Source organism: Hyla sarda, chromosome 1 (assembly GCF_029499605.1).
Source record: "Hyla sarda isolate aHylSar1 chromosome 1, aHylSar1.hap1, whole genome shotgun sequence".
NCBI lineage: Eukaryota > Metazoa > Chordata > Amphibia > Anura > Hylidae > Hyla > Hyla sarda.
The window spans coordinates 81,769,362-81,787,445 of record NC_079189.1 but is presented as its reverse complement, the minus strand read 5'-3'; the positions used below and the strand labels follow the sequence as shown (position 1 = coordinate 81,787,445).

The 18,084-nt window shown below is 44.7% G+C and overlaps 1 protein-coding gene across 8 annotated transcripts in view; it reads right to left on the bottom strand.

Annotated features, from left to right (window-relative positions):
- Window positions 1–18,084, bottom strand: part of NWD2 (NACHT and WD repeat domain containing 2) — a 328,260-nt gene that overhangs the window by 34,811 nt on the left and 275,365 nt on the right. For all 8 annotated transcript variants that reach the window (XM_056556307.1, XM_056556317.1, XM_056556298.1 and 5 more), the window contains one exon: window positions 17,525–17,728. In XM_056556307.1, coding sequence (XP_056412282.1) covers window positions 17,525–17,728 — 204 coding nt within the window. The remainder of the gene's footprint in view (window positions 1–17,524; window positions 17,729–18,084) is intronic.

Genomic DNA, 18,084 nt, shown 5'->3' with positions numbered 1-18,084 from the left:
GGCCATTCAAGGGAAGCCTAAAGTAAATAAAGCAACAATAAAGCAAGCAACCGTGCCATTCTGCAAGTGTTTCCCGCCCAGGATGACCCGGTGAGTCGACTGGCCACAAAATAATAGTTCATACCCTAGCAGTGTAGCGTTAATTGGACACTATCAGAACCCTAGTGAGTGTGGGAGGCATCAGAATTAAGTCTAAAGTCCCAAGTAAAATACTACAAGTCACAGCAAGTCTACAGGGCTCCCAAGGGTTACTCTGCAACTCCTCTACTCTAATCTGCGCTATGAGGATTGTAACATCTACTTCTGCCTCAGTAAAGACAGTTATCCAAAACCTGGAATCGGTATTTATTATCCTGCGCCTGGCCCAGGAGAAGCTGTCCTATCCTCGGACTGTGTAGGTTAACGGTGCCCTGGCGTCACAAAGTGATACATCTCACCCCGAGTCACCTACCTTTCCACAGTCTAACTCCCTGTGGCTGCCACATTAGGTCACTGTCTTAAACGGCTATTTACTGTTGTTTGCCCATCTCTACCAAGCTAATCTCCCACAGGCTGTGTTCAAAACAGAGAAGTATACATTTAATTTCATTTTCTTCCTTCAGGATGCACTTTTTCTTTTGGTCAAGAACATATGCAAAACAAAAAAAGCTTGGTTTGTATTTTTTTTTTTGTCTTCCTCATGCCATTGGATGCTGCATAGTCATTGTTCTTTATCTGCTACTGTACGAGCACATAAAATGATTAATCTTTTCATCTTTTGGATTGTAAACTAGCTTTGGGCTTGGCTCTCTTTTCTATTATTTAGTCTCGTAAAAGTTATGTAATCTTTCTGTAGCATCAATCTTGTCATTACCTTATGTTACATGGACACTGGGAAGTAGTAAGCTGGATTTATAGAATCATCAGGGATTTTTATAGAGGTCTGGGGGGGGGGGGGGGGTTAAAATAAAGAGCATTGCTCACCAATCATCTAACGCTGCCATTACAATGCCACTTAGGTCCCCAATGACTTCTACTTCCTGGTAACTGGTCACACAATAAATGCCCGCCAATCCCTGGCCTCAGTGGTGACCTGCTACAACCAGTGATAGGCTGAATGGGCATGCCTTGAGTTTTTTGTGTGCAAAGACTAGAGATGAGCGAATTTTTTAAAAATTCGATCCGGCCGATTCGCTGAATTTTCCGAAAAAACTTGGTTCGGGACAAATTTTATCGCGGCGAATCCCTATTAAAAATGGCTATTTCTGGCCTACAGTGAGCCTCAATAGGGATGTACAACACTTTGCTTTGTCATAACACGCATAGAAAGTGTGCTGTGTTAGTGAAAAAATACTGTTATTCAGTATGACATGCAGAGTACAGGCATCACTATTAGAATTACTGCCGCAGAGCATCTGGATGAGGCAGCAGGGTGACCATATGTGTCAGGGACCGACCAGGGGACAGGGAGAGTGAGCCCTAAACTGACCCTAAAACCCCTCTCCCCGCCTACTTAATGGTGGATTATAGTGCAGGGGCCTAATTAAAACACATACTAACAAATAGTCGGTCACAAACCAGAAACCTAACAGGAACATAGAACTCTATAACAGATTAAGTTCAAAGGACATCTGTGAGCAGCACAGGAGACACTAAGGATCAACGGTCAGGAACAGAGGACCGTATAGATCAACAGACATGAACAGAGGACTCAGTGGTATTGAACAGAGGACACTATAGATCCGTGGTCATCAACAGAGGACACTATAGATCAGTAGTCATGAACAGAACTCCAGACATCTGAATGAAGAACTAATAAACATATAGAGTTCAAAACACCAGACAGCATAGCATATTCCCCCAGAACATCCAGAAGACTCAAAGTTTCCATGGACCAGAAACAGGGATCTATCGATAATCAGGAATATTCGCATTCCCCATGCAAAACCTCCAGTAGACACAAAGTCCCCATGGATAGGTAATAGGGATGCCTAGATACACAGGATATATTTATAGAACACTGTTCACACTGAAAACACAAACTGGAAACTCCACTTCACTATAGGAGTAGCCATTAATAATAAATCCAAATAGACTACTGGCCAGCGGCACACTCCACCGCTGGCCCAGTAGGAAAACAGAAATATAAAACACAGAACTTCACATAAGCAGATACAAGAGAAAACACAGTGTGAACAGACACATAGCAGAAAGGATAAACAAATACTAAAACCGACTAAACAAACACAGCTTAAAATCCATTAAGAGCATGCAACCTAACATGGCTAAAATCAGAAAATACAAAGTGCATGCTAAAGCAAAGATGGTAGATTAAAAGCTCAAACAAAGAATGTTTCACCAAGCCTCCATTAGTAGCATAGCCATCATGTTAGCAGCTAGACATCAGGAAGTCCATCAGTAAATTAAGTCAGGATGAAATTAAGTCAATCACCAGCCCAGAGGCTAGGCTGGGCTGACTTTAAATAGACACAACCTAAAGGCTATTGGCTAACAGAGGCTGAGGCTGAAAAAGCCAGAGACATTAACTATTCCCTGACCAGAGAACATAAAACTGTTCACACACAGCAAATCCAATAGCTGTGTGTGAACACAGACCAAGACAAACATGACAATATGGTGTCAAAATTGAAGTGAATAGATTTTTTATGTAATTTTTATTTAGGGCCTCAGTCTTGAAAAGATTACATTGATTTTTTTTAAATTGAAATGTAAGATTTTGAAATTGAAATTTAAGATTTTGAAATTGAAATTTAAGATTACACTCTCAAGTTTTAATGTCCCGGGCCCCGGCGTTTACTTTGAATAAATAGTGTGGTTTCAAAAGACCAAATCTAACAAGGATTCACATGTCACATGGTGGCGCAATGACAGGTGGCATCAGTATGAGGAGACCATATAGTGGCTGAATGACACAGCATGGAGTTGGCAGCAGCATATAGTGGCTGAATGACACAACGTGGAGGTAGCGGCAGCATGAGGAGAACATATAGTGGATGAATGACACAGCAATAAGGTGGCGGCAAAATGAGGAGAACATATAGTGGCTGAATGGCCAAGCCTGGAGTTGGCGGCAACATATAGTGGCTGAATGACACAGCTTGGAGGTGGCAGAAGCATGAGGAGACCATAGAGTGGCTGAAAGACACAGCGTTGAGGTGGTGGCAGCATGAGGAGAACATATGGTGGCTGAATAGCACAGCCTGGAATTAACGGCAGATGAGGAGACCATATAGTGGCTGAACGACACAGCCTGGAGGGGGCAGGAGCATGAGGAGACAACATAGTGGCTGAATAACACAGCCTGGAGGTGACAAAAGTGTGAGGAGACCATAAGGTGGCAGAATGATACACCCTGGAGGTGGCAGCAGTAGCATCAGGAGTGCTGAAAGTGACCTGGTGATAGAGTGGTGCGGTGGGTGGCAATACCAGTGGGTGAAAAAAGGTCTGATGCAGAGAATGTTTGTAACAGGGGAGCAGCACCTTAAATTTGTTTGGCACTATACATATTTGTGAAGTGTTGGTGTGGCACCATGCTCAATCTACACTGATGCATCAGGAATTATTGGGTGGAAATCCTGGCTGATCCATGCCTGATTCATCTTCTCAAAGGTCAGTCTCTCCACATTTTATGTGGACAGACGAGTTCTCCTTGGGGTGACTATGGCCCCGCCGCACTAAACGCCCACTCTGATGGCACATTACTGGCCAGGCAGGACAGCTTTTCAAGGGAAAACTCTGCTAGTTGCGGCCACAAATCAAGTTTGGCTGCCCAGAAGTCTAGTGGATCTTCAAGGTGTGTTGGCATGGGCATGTCACGGTATGCCACCACCTGCTGGTTCAGGCCCTACTCCAGGTCTACCTGCTGCTGATGAGTTGCTTCACTATGCGGGTGAAGAAAGCTACTCATCAGCAACTGTAGACTCAGGCTGCTGCTGATGGAGCTGGTACTGCTCCTGCCACCCCACCCGTCACCAGCAGCCATGGCAGTGGAAGGAAAGCACAGAGGGCCCCCCGAGTCAAACCTGCAAGAGGATGGACGACCAACTGACTATGTAGGACAGGGGTCCTCAAACTTTTTAAACTGGAGGCCAGTTCACGGTCCCTCAGACCGTTGGAGGGCCGTACTATAGATAAAAAAAACATGAACAAATTCCTATGCACACTTATATATCTTATTAGTGGACTACCCCTTTAAGTACACAGCACAGTTCTCCCCAACATTAGGTTGGCAGTATAGATCCCCCACATTAGGTTGTAGTTACCACGCATTAGGGTTGGCAGTACAGTTCCCCCACATTAGGAGCAGTACAGTTCCCCCACATTAGGTGCAGTACCATTCCCCCACATTAGGTGCAGTACAATTCCACCACATTAGGTGCAGTACAATTCCCCCACATTAGGTGCAGTACAAGTCCTCCCCATTAGGTGCAGTACAATTCCCCCACATTAGGTGCAGTACAATTCCCCCACATTAGGTGCAGTACAATTCCCCCACATTAGGTGCAGTACAGTTCCCCCACATTAGGTGCAGTACAATTCCCCCACATTAGGTGCAGTATAGTTCCCCCACATTAGGTATAGTATAGTTCCCCCACATTAGGTGCAGTAAAGTCCCCCCGCATTAGGTGCAGTATAGCTCCCCCACATTAGGTGCAGTATAGTTCCCCGACATTAGGAGCAGTATAGTTCCCCGACATTAGGTGCAGTATGTTCCCCCCACATTAGGTGCAGTATAGTTCCCCCACATTAGGTGCAGTATGTTCCCCCACATTGGAGGGCCGGACCAAAGATAAAAAAAAAACATGAACAAATTCCTATGCACACTTATATATCTATTAGTGGACAACCACTTTAAGTACGCAGCACAGTTCCCCCCACATTAGGTTGGTAGTATAGATCGCCCCACATTAGGTTGTAGTTGCCACGCAGTACAGTTCCCCCCACTTTAGGTGCAGTACAGTTCCCCTTCATTAGGTGCAGTACAATTCCCCCACATTAGGTGCAGTATAGTTCCCCTACATTAGGTGCAGTATAGTTCCCCCACATTAGGTGCAGTATAGTTTCCCCGCAATAGGTGCAGTATAGCTCCCCCACATTAGGTGCATTACAAGCCCTCCACATTAGGTGCAGTACAATTCCGACACATTAGGTGCAGTACAGTTCCCCCACATTAGGTGCAGTATAGTTCCCTCACATTAGGTGCAGTATAGTTCCCCCACATTAGGTGCAGTATAGTTCCCCCACATTAGGTGCAGTATAGTTCCCCCACATTAGGTGCAGTATAGTTCCCCCACATTAGGTGCAGTATGGTTCCACCACATAAGGTACAGTATAGCTCCCCCACATTAGGTGCAGTATAGTTCCCCCACATTAGGTGCAGTATAGTTCCCCCACATTAGGTGCAGTATAGTTCCCCCACGTTAGGTGCAGTATGTCCCCCCACATTAGGTGCAGTATAGTTCCCCCACATTAGGTGCAGTATGTTTCCCCACATTAGGTGCAGTATGTTCCCCCACATTAGGTGCAGTACAGTTCCCCCACATTAGGTGCAGTATAGTTCCCCCACATTAGGTGTAGTATAGTTCCCCCACATTAGGTGCAGTATGTTCCCCCACATTAGGTGCAGTATAGTTCCCCCACATTAGGAGCAATATGTTCCCCCACATTAGGTGCAGTATGTTCCCCCACATTAGGTGAAGCATGTTCCCCCACATTAGGTGCAGTATAGTTCCCCCACATTAGGTGCAGTATGTTCTCCCACATTGGGTGCAGTATGTTCCCCCACATTAGGTGCAGTATAATTCCCCCACATTAGGTGCAGTATGTTCCCCCACATTTGGTGCAGTATAGTTCCCCCACATTAGGTGCAGTATAGCTCCCCACATTAGGAGCAGTATAGTTCCCCCACAATAGGTGCTGCATGTTCCCCCACATTTAGGTGCAGTATAGTTCCCCCACATTAGGTGCAGTTTGTTCTCCCACATTGGGTGCAGTATGTTCCCCCACATTAGGTGCAGTATAATTCCCCCACATTAGGTGCAGTATGTTCCCCCACATTAGGTGCAGTATGTTCCCCCACATTAGGTGCAGTTTAGTTCCCCCACATTAGGTGCAGTATAGCTCCCCACATTAGGTGCAGTATAGCTCCCCACATTAGGAGCAGTATAGTTTCCCCACAATAGGTGCTGCATGTTCCCCCACATTAGGTGCAGTATAGCTCCCCACATTAGGTGCAGTATGTTCCCCTACAGAAATACAGCTTTCAGCCATACAGTGTATATTGCTGGAGGCTGTGTGCCTGTGTTCTGCGCCACTTCAGTGGCACCGCTCCTCTGGTCTGGACATAGCAGTAAGTCCTGGGACCGAAGGAGCCCCTGGTAACACTTACCAAGCTGGCCAGTGCACGTCCTCATCGCTGCTCCACGCCTAGGGGTGCATGTACAGGAAGTCAGTGATGTCCCTGCGTGCGCCGCCTTCGCGGCGGGCCGTAGTTTGAGGACCCCTGACATAGGAGGTCTCTGTACTAGGTCAGTTTGTTCTCCCTCTCAGTGGCTGTAAAAAAAAGGCCCCCATTTTGTGGCAGTAGCGAGGGTCCAATAAGGTGGAGAGCCAGAAGTCATTACGCTGCCGAATGGTGACAATTCAGCAGTCACTACGTAAGCAAGTGAGCATGCATTGTCGTGCTAATTACAGCTAATTACACCCCAAAAATGAATCACTATGTTTTAATATGTTTCATAGCATAATAGCATGATATCAGCCATTTTGTGTATGTTCTAAATAAGACCACAATAATTCTAAGTTCTCTGTCTAAATGCCAGTCGGGGAGTAGAGATGTCTACTTAGGTTATTTATGGTGTTTGGATAAGACTGATAAGGAGGACAAGTTACATTCTCTAGACATTCACACATCTGTGTTAGAGACCTACATCAAACTTTTATCTCTTCAATAAATCCAAATGTCTAATTAGAGACTCTATGTCTATGAGAATCCAGGGTTTGATTACTTATAGATGTCAAAAAGTAATCCCTGTTTGTTAATTATTGGTCCATTTGTCAAAGTGTGGAATGTTGGTTTAACCTCTTCAGGACATAGGGCGTATGGATACGCCCTGAATCCCGAGTCCTTAAGGACCGAGGGCGTATCCATACGCCCGTGGGAATTCCGGCCCCCACCGCTAGCCGGTTGGGGACCGGAGCCGGATGCCTGCTGAAATCGTTCAGCAGGCATCCCGGCATATCGCCCAGGGGGGTCATTATGCCCCCCCAGGTCGGCGATCGCCGCAGATCGCTGGACAATTCAGTCCAGCGATCTGCGGCGATTCCGGGTCAATCGGGTCTCCGGTGACCCGGTGACCCGGAATTACTGGCTGTTCGGGGCCGTCTCTGACGGCCCCGAACAGCCAGAGCCTGCAGGGGTGAGGTGGCACTGGTGCCACCTCACGATCGCCCTGATTCGTCGGCCGGATTACCGGCCGACCAATCAGGGCGTCTGCTGCGGGTGTCACTCCCGCACCCGCTCCGCCCCTCTTCCGGAGGACGTGAGCGGGTGCGGGAAGACGACCCCCGGTGCTGGGGACCCCGATCCCCAGCGCCCCTGTTGGGATCGGGGCCCCAGGAGCAGCTGCGGCGGCGGGACTGACCTGCAGCGTCTGGATCGTTGGAGGTGAGTGACAGCCTCCTGCTGTTGCTTAGCAACAGCTCCCAGCATGCAAAAAGGGCATGCTGGGAGCTGTAGTTATGCAACAGCAGGAGGCAGACCACCACAACTCCCAGCATTCCCTTATGGGCATGCTGGGACTTATGGTTTTGCAACAGCTGGAGGCACATTCTTTCTATGGAAAAGTGTACCTTCAGCTGTTGTATAACTACAACTCCCAGCTTGCACAAACAGCTAAAGTGCATGCTGGGAGTTGTAGTGGTGCATCTGCTGGTTGCATAACTACAACTCCCAGCATGCCCGTTGGCTGTCGGTGACTGCTGAGAGTTGTAGTTTTGCAACATCTGAAGGCACACTGGTTGTGAAACTCAGAGTTTTTTTTTACCTAACTCAGTGTTTCACGACCGGTGTGCCTCCAGCTGTTGCAAACTACAACTCTCAGCAGTCACCGTACACCATGCACCGTACATGCTGGGAGTTGTAGTTTTGCAACAGCTGGAGGCACACTGGTTGTGAAACACTGAGTTAGGTCACAAACTCAGTGATACATAACCAGTGAGCCTACAGTTGTTGCAAAACTGCAACTCTCAGCAGTCACCGACAGCCAACGGGCATGCTGGGAGTTGTAGTTATGCAACAGCTGGATGTCCCCCCCCCCCAATGTGAACGTACAGGGTACACTCACATGGGCGGAGGCTTACAGTAAGTATCGGGCTGCAAATTTGAGCTGCCGCAAACTTTCTGCTGCAGCTCAAATTGCCAGCGAGAAACTACTGTGAACCCCCGCCCGTGCGACTGTACCCTAAAAACACTACACTACACTAACACAAAAAATAAAATAAAAAGTAAAAAACACTACATAAACACATACCCCTACACAGCCCCCCTCCCCTCCCCAATAAAAATGAAAAACGTCTGGTACACCACTGTTTCCAGAACGGAGCCTCCAGCTGTTGCAAAACAACTCCCAGTATTGTCGGACAGCCGTTGACTGTCCAGGCATGCTGGGAGTTTTGCAACAGCTGGAGGCACCCTGTTTGGGAATCACTGGCGTAGAATACCCCTATGTCCACCCCTATGCAATCCCTAATTTAGGCCTCAAATGCGCATGGCGCTCTCACTTTGGAGCCCTGTCGTATTTCAAGGCAACAGTTTAGGGTCACATATGGGGTATCGCCGTACTCGGGAGAAATTGTGTTACAAATTTTGGGGGGGTATTTTCTGCTTTTACCCTTTTTAAAAATGTTAAATTTTTGGGAAAACAAGCATTTTAGGTAAAAAAAAAATAATTTTTTTACATATGCAAAAGTCGTGAAACACCTGTGGGGTATAAAGGTTCACTTAACCCCTTGTTACGTTCCCCGAGGGGTCTAGTTTCCAAAATGGTATGCCATGTGTTTTTTTTTGCTATCCTGGCACCATAGGGGCTTCCTAAATGCGGCATGCCCCCAGAGCAAAATTTGCGTTCAAAAAGCCAAATGTGACTCCTTCTCTTCTGAGACCTGTAGTGCGCCAGCAGAGCACTTTTCACCCCCATATGGGGTGTTTTCTGAATCGGGAGAAATTGGGCTTCAAATTTTAGGGGTATTTTCTGCTATTACCCTTTTTAAAAATAAATTTTTTGGGGGAAAACAAGCATTTTAGGTAAAATTTTTTATTTATTTTTTACATTTGCAAAAGTCGTGAAACACCTGTGGGGTATTAAGGTTCACTTTATCCCATGTTACATTCCCCGAGGGGTCTAGTTTCCAAAATGGTATGCCATGTGGTTTTTTTTTGCTGTTCTGGCACCATAAGGGCTTCCTAAAGGTAACATGCCCCCCAAAAACCATTTCAGAAAAACGTACTCTCCAAAATCCCCTTGTCGCTCCTTCCCTTCTGAGCCCTCTACTGCGCCCGCCGAACACTTTACATAGACATATGAGGTATGTGCTTACTCGAGAGAAATTGGGCTACAAATACAAGTAAAAATTTTGTCCTTTTACCCCTTGTAAAAATTCAAAAATTGGGTCTACAAGAACATGTGAGTGTAAAAAATGAAGATTGTGAATTTTCTCCTTCACTTTGCTGCTATTCGTGTGAAACACCTAAAGGGTTAAAACACTGACTGAATGTCATTTTGAATACTTTGGGGGGTGTAGTTTTTATAATGGGGTCATTTATGGGGTATTTCTAATATGAAGACCCTTCAAATCCACTTCAAACCTGAACTGGTCCCTGAAAAATACTGAGTTTGAAAATTTTGTGAAAAATCGGAAAATTGCTGCTGACCGTTGAAGCCCTCTGGTGTCTTCCAAAAGTAAAAACTCATCAATTTTATGATGCAAATATAAAGTAGACATATTGTATATGTGAACCAAAAAAAATGTATTCGTAATATCCATTTTCCTTACAAGCATAAAGCTTCAAAGTTAGAAAAATGCTAAATTTTCAAATTTTTCATCAAATTTACGGATTTTTCACCAAAAAAGGATGCAAGTATCGACAAAAATTTACCACTATGTTAAAATAGAATATGTCACGAAAAAACAATCTCGGAATCAGAATGATAACTAAAAGCATTCCAGAGTTATTAATGTTTAAAGTGACAGTGGTCAGATGTGCAAAAAACGCTCCGGTCCTTAAGGCCAAAATGGGCTCCGTCCTGAAGGGGTTAAGACCAATTATTGACAAGTTAACCCTAATGGTAATGATGCTAATTGCTTATGCAATAACAACCCCTAGTGGATGGGTAGTTGACATTACACCCACAGGAAAGGCATTATGGGTGATATTCTCAATGCATTCTGGGTAGTATAGTGATGTCATAGTCATTACCATATGTACACGCCCAACCTATATTCATTGGGAAATTCCAATTTAGGAGGATGTGTCTAACTAATTAAAAAGTCTGGTGAACCAGATGTTAGTACACTGAACACTGATAGCTGATACTGAAGTCTGAACTGGACTGAACTGCTCTAACTGAGAACACAAAGACAAAGGAAAGAGGTCCATAAGATGGATGCCATGGAAGCCATGTGAGATCCCAGATGCCAGACTGATTAAATGGTACCGACCCAATGGCTGCCCCTGACGATGAGATGGACCGTTCAGTGTTCCTCAGAGCAGAAGTGAGGTTCTTACAAAGTTTTGGTAAGAGACACAAAAATGGTATTCCATTTAATTAAGACTAATTGGGGTAATGTGGATGTAATTATACCATTTAGATTGGCAAACAAATTAATTAAATAAAATAATTAATTATCTCGATATTGAGATTATTTAGGATATTGTGAGATTTCATTCTATCTGTAGAAGAGTCAAGACTCATAATCTATCAAAGCATCAAATAACTGCTTAGATATTGGTAGAATTCCTACTCGCCAATTTAAGTGTTATAAGTATGTTTCCAACTTCTTCCTCCTAAAATATAGAGCAAGTTCATATATCATTGCTATTTATGTCTTACCAAGAAAATGTATAGAAAATAGTCCAGAATGGGGGGGGGGAGTATAAGATAATTCTTCCATATTTATATCTTAGATGGATTTCCCCATTCTTGGAATCATGTGATTTGTAGTTGTTAGAAGGGGGCGGGGAGTGAATTTAGCATTCCATATTGATGTCTAATGATTCGATATTGCCCACCTTAATATCATGAGGTTCCTCTGAATAGAGTGATATGTAACCTTTTTCTTATATGATATTCTAACCTGGTAGCTTTTGTTTATTGTAACCAGTTACTTACTAGTCACATGTATTGTTCTACTATATGTAGTCAATTAACAAGCTTATACTGTTTACTAATATCTAATTGATATTCATTTGCATATATCATTGTGTTTATTACTCATTTATGTTTATAATCTTATAACCAATAAATCTGCATACTTTATAATACCTGTGTATTATTGTTTATTGCAAAACTACATCCTTAAAGGACAACTGCAGCGGAATTACACTTATCCCCTATCCACAGGATAGGGGATACGTGTTTGATTGCGGGGGGTCCGACCGCTGGGACCCCCCTCGATCTCCCTAACGGGGTGCCGGCATTAGCACCCATGGTGACGTAGCGTCGACCTAGAGGTCGACGGTGACGCCCCGTCTCCTCCCCGTCCCTATACAGTTCTATGGGGGATGCAGGGAGGCACGAATGCTGCCTCCCCGCCTCTCCCATAGAGATGTATGGAGGAGGCGTGCCGGCCACAACGTCATGCTGCGGCTGGCACGCCCCCTGCACGGGACAGCCGCGGCCCCGTACATGAGATTGCTGGGGGCCCCAGCGTTTGGACCCCCCGCGATCAAACACTTATCCCCTATCTTGAGGATAGGGGATAAGTGTTTGTACCGCTGCAGATGTCCTTTAAGCGTTAATGTCATCCCATCATAAAAAGAACTTGTTGATATGTGAGGAAATAGTCGGACTCAGATGTGAATTGTATTGATTAACTTTGTCTGCAATTCACCAGGTCATAATTTTGGTATTTTTAATAATTTTTATAATTTTAAATTTTGCATAATTAATAATTTTTATGACCATAATTCATAATTGAGTTATTACCACACAACAGCATTGTGCCATTTGTGCAAGTGACTAGGAGGGACTCCCTGCCTCCATCTCCACTTCATACTGCCACGGTGTGTCTGGGTCCTCTGTCTCAGCTTCCTCATAACCCTCTACCTCCTCTGGCTGCTCCTGCTCCTCCTCTCCTGTCAGATGACTAGAAAAACCGCCCATTTCATGAAACCTAAACTGTGCTCCACTGTGTCCCTTCCCCTCCTCTCCCTCCTCCTCCTCCAGTTCAGCCCCCACAGGGCTCATGTGGCCAGGAGATGTAGGCGACATGTATTGTCCCTGACCATAGTTACAGCTCCAGACGTTGGCGCTGCCGTGCACTTTGGTACACACCAACAGACTCAAGGACTGGCTCACCTTCTCTTCCACAAAACTGTGCAGGATTGGTACTGCCTTCTTCGCAAAGATATGACGGCTTGGGACTCCCCACCTCGGCTCGGCACAAGCCATCAGTTCTCTGAAAGGTGAAGAGTCCACCACTTGATAAGCGAGGGACTGCAGCACCAGCAACTTGGACATGAGCACATTCAGCTTCTGTGCCATTGGATGAGTGGGAGCATACTGTTATCTCTTGGACATGGCTTCGCGGATGGATTGTTGGCGGAATGACTGACTAAAAGTAGGAGGAGCAGGAGCATCTGGAGTGACAGAAGGAAGGTATGACCCACAGCTCGCTTCGGCTGAGGTGGTGGAGCCTTGGCTGGCTGAAAGAGGGAGCTGCATGCCACTGTATGATGCAACAGGCTGGACCACTACATTGGAGCCATGGTTCTCCCAGGCTACTTTATGGTGGTGCAGCATATGTTAATGCAGCGCTATGGTGCCAACATTGGGACCCTGGCCACGCTTCACCTTCCACCGACACATCTTGCATGTGGCTATGTTAACCTCCTCCGGATACTTGATGAAAAACTGCCACACCACCGTGTAGCTGATTTTCCCACCCGCAGTCCGCACTAATTGACTGCTACTGCCGCCGCCTCCAAGAACCCCTGTTCCACTACCTCCCGGGAAGGTAGGCTGCCACGAAGCAGGTGGTCTCCCCCGGGCATGTTTGGATCCAGAATTTCCACTTCTGCCACCATGCTGACTGCTAACAATGCTACTGCCTTGCTGGCTCCGCTGCTGCCTCACGGGCAACCTGCAGCCCTCTTCTCCTGATGATGATGAAGCCCCTTCAGCAACAGGCTCCCAGTTTCATTCGGCTTCATCATCATCAACAAGTGTCTGCACGTCACTGATGTCCTCCTGAGGTTCCTCAACAGTGACTGCTTCAGGACCCTGAACGCTGGCAACACCACCTCCCATGTCACTCTCCTCATCATTACTTGCCCACCCAGCAGGGGAAGCGGCGGATGTCTCCTCCACTTCTTGGCTGGGCAGTAGCTGCTGACTGTCCTCTATTAGATCGTCCTCAGTGAATAGTGGAGCTGAACCCACAGCATAAAATACTTCTGTAGGGGAGGGAACAGCAGAGAACAGAGGCAATGGGAGGACAGGGACTGGTGAACCCACAGACTGTTGACTGGGGGTTTCACATGTCACTTGTGATGAAGTTAATGACCGTATTGACCAATGGATGATGGCAAATTGAGTTTAAATAAGCGATTTGCGCGATATAATAGCGGCGAAATTTGCATTCGTTGTGAAACAAATTTTTCAAGAAATTCGTTATGAATTCGGAATCGTCATATTCGATTCGCTCATCTATAGCCATTACCATGGGTAATAGGTGGGATGAGGTGAGTAGGATGGTAGGATGGTGTTCTTGGGGTAATGTGATGTGTTGGGTTTGCGTCAGACATAGTGTTCTCTTTGATGGCCGAAAAGTTCAATTTTAGTGGCATCAGACCAGAGCACCTTCCTCCATACATTTTGGGAGTCTCCCACATGCCGTTTTCGCAAACTCACAATGTTCCTTTTTGTTTTTAGCTGAACGTAATGGCTTTCTTCAGGCCACTCTGAAATAAAGGCCAACTCTATGGAGCATACGGCTTATTGTCATCCTATGTACAGATACTCCAGTCACTGCTTTGTAACTCTGCAGCTCCTCCAGGGTTACCATAGGTCTCTGTGCTGCCTCTCTGATTAATGCCCTCCTTGCCCGGTCCATGAGTTTTGGTGGCAGCATCTTGGCAGGTTTGCTGTTGTGCCATGTTCTTTCCATTTGGTTATGATAGATTTGATGGTGCTCCTGGGGTTCATCAAAGATTTGGATATTTTTTTATAACCTAACCCTGGCTTCTCAACAACATTGTCCCTTACTTGTTTGGAGAGTTCCTTGGTCTTCATGGCAGTGTTTGGTTACTGATGCCTCTTGTTTAGGTGTTGCAGCCTCTGGGGCCTTTCAAAAAAGATGTGTATATGTAATGACTGATCATGTGACATTTAGATTGCACACAGGTGGACATAATTTCAATAATTATGTAACTTCTGAAGGTAATTGGTTGTACTAGAGCTTTGTATGGGGTTCCTTAACAAAGGGGGTGAATACATACGCACATGCCAATTTTCTGTTTTCTATTTCTAAATAATAGTTTTATTTATATATTTTTATCATTTCACTTCACCAATTGTGTTTTGAAAACATTGAATTTAAGGCTGTAATGTACGAACAAAGTGGCAACATGTGACACTACTAGGGTGCAAACTCTGAGCTATGCTATGGGCCCCTTTTCTATTATGCATGCTACTGTAACTTTGATTGGTATCCAGTATCTAAGATGACCTGAAGCTGACTTATAGGGCCATGTTCATATTGGCTCTGTTGCAGAATCCATCTGAAAGATTGAAAAAAAAAAATTTTAAAAACAGCATGCAAGTGTTTTTTTTATCCAGCAAAATCCAGTCAAATGATTGACACCATATCGGAAACCTGACTGATCTATTTTTTTTTTGTTTTGTTTTGTTATTCCACTGTCAGAGGTTAAAGAAGGAAGAAGAAAAAAAAAAAAAAACGAGTATTTGTCACAGGAGGGAACATACCTTTAGATTTCCATTAGTAGGAACCTCAAACATCTTAATATTCACACCCTCTCTGACTCTCTACTGACACTCTCCACCATATCCTTTCTCCACACTGCAGACATCACATTCTATTACATTCTATCACACCACGGTGACCTCAGCTCTCCACTCATGCCTTTCACACGCTTGATGCATCAATAGACTGCCCTGGCACACCAATCTGACAATAAAACTGAGGCATGTTTCCAGGGCCACAGAGCGGTGTTGGGAAAAAAAAAAAAAAACTCCAAAGATTACTTTAAGGCATACAAGCAAGCACTCTTCACTTTAAAGCTTTTACTTATTTTTCCTAAACAGGACTATGTCACCACTGTCATATTTTCTCTATCCCACAACCCCAGGCAACTATTTAACACCATTAACTGCCTTCTCCATCCCCCACTACCACCCCCATATATTTCATATCAGCTGAAGACTTTGCCACATACTTCAAACACAAACCAGACAAAATCAGAGAACATTTTAACGTTTCCCCTCTAACCATCTTTACACCTGACCAGTGCTCCTCCCCCATAACTATGTGCTCCTTCACCTTAACCTTTCCTCTGCATTTGACACAGTTGAGCTCTTCCTTCTACTAACTCTCTCATCCATTGGTGTCACAAATTTGGTGCTCTCTTGGATCTCCTCATACCTCACCAACTGCACATTCAGCATTTCCCAGTCCCACTCTACCTCCTCACCTCATCTTCTCACTGTTGTAGACTCCAAAGGCTCTGTCCTTGGATCCTTTCTCTTCTTCATTTATACTTTTGGCCTGGGACAGATCAACAAATCCCATGGCTTCAAGTACAACCTCTATACTAATGACTAATGTTCTAAACCATTTGGCGCAATTGATTGTTGCAAAAAGTTACATATAAAGAAAATTGTGACAAATCACAGTCAAGAAAACAGTGTAAAATCCTTAATACATACCCCCCAATTACTCCTCTCTCTCTCTCTCTCCCAGTCCCCAGTCCCTCAAGTCTGCTGCCTTTGGGTCACCTGTGATTTTGTTCTGTCCTTCAAATCACAGATGCAGAATCTTACCGCCTTCTACCACCTCCACCTCAAAAACGTTGTTCAAATTCACTCATTTCTCAACTTGGAATCCACTAAGCTACTGGTACTTGCCCTCACCACCACCCTCTTGGAAAACTTCAACATCCTTTTCTGTGGCCTTCCATCTCCTCTGCCTCTTCCTTCTTCCAGCACCTTCACTGACTACACAATTCCCAACAGATTCAGTTCAAACTGCTAACCATGACATAATAGAACATCTCCAATCTGTCCCCTCCTTATTTCTGTGACCTCCCCTGACATAATTTCTGATTCTCTTAAGACCTTTGCTTGTGTTCTCCTCTCGTCTGCATGTCACCCAACCATCTCCAACCTTTCTCCCATGCTTCCCTAATACACTGGAACTTGTTTCCCCTACACATCATCTCTTATTTACGCCTCTTATTTACAATCAAGACTTTCAAAACCAACATTGAAAACCCATGTATTCAGGATAGTCTACAACCTACAATAATCCTGCTACAACTCGATTGCCCTATGAACGGATGGTTCCCTAACTGCTCAGAGATGACCAGCTGTCCACCTCACCTACTCTATCCATCCCCTCCTCTTGAACATTATAGGCCATTTTGGGAACAGCCCTCTCTCCCTCAGTTTCAGATCCATTGTACTTTTGTCCATTGTACAGTTTCAGGTCCATTGTAAATTTTTATTATATGTATTTTAATCACCCTGAAACTAAGGGCACTCTCTAATATTTAGTAAGCTCGAAAGAAATGCTTGACTATAAGAATTTTAAAGACTGGGTTTAAACCCATCAAAGATAGGTTATAAAATGTATGGAAATTAATTTGTGGGAAATATGCTTCATTATGCATGTTCACCCCCACAATATTCATAAGGAAACAAAAGATAAGGGTCCAGATTTATCAAACTTTGTGAGAGAAAAAAATAGAGTGATTTCCCCACAGCAACCAATCACAGCACAGCTAACGAGCTCTGGTAAAGTGAAAGCTGAGCTGTGATTGGTTGTTGTGGGAAAATCACTCTATTTTTTCTCTCACACAGTTTGATAAATCTGGGCCAAGGTCTTCAAAAGCAAGTGTTCACTTAGCCGAATGAACATTTGTCTCTGTTTAATGCCCATGTAAGGATGAAAAGAAAGCAAATTACGTTACCCTTCGTGACACAACTATTTTGATTCATGTGCATGAAGCGTATTCTGGAGCAAATGTTTACAGGTGAGCGATCCTGTGTTCACAATCTGTACTCACGGGATTATGATTATTCTTCAGTAGTTCTGTTTTAGGCCTGAGGTAATATGCCGGGGGCACAGCATTTTCATCTCTGCAGTACCATTCTTCCAGAGTCCTTGTATCCAGCTTGGCCTCAATGGCAGCATCCAGAATCATTTCAAACTCAGATGACTCAACTTCCCCCGGGATTCGGATGGTTCCATATTTTTCTCCGAGCAGACCCTATGTAATAGAATTAGCACAGTTTACATCTGACATGTTGAGATCCCCATGGAATTTGGTTAATTAGGCTTAGAGAAAGCAATGCAAATGAAGCAGCGGAACAGAATAGAACATGAAACTGTGTGAACAGAGTTTACAGAAGATAAATCAACAGAAACCTGTGTATTTGTTTTAAAGTTGTGAACCGAGGCATGCAAGCATTTAGCCACTGGGGTTATCCTTGAGATGAACATAACTTGTATCTCAGGGACAGCGCAACAGAATAACATACACATATTTTCTCGAGTCATAAACCCAGAGCTGCCCACGAGAGTCACATTGTAGAAAAGTAATCTCTGGCATGCTGGATGTTATAT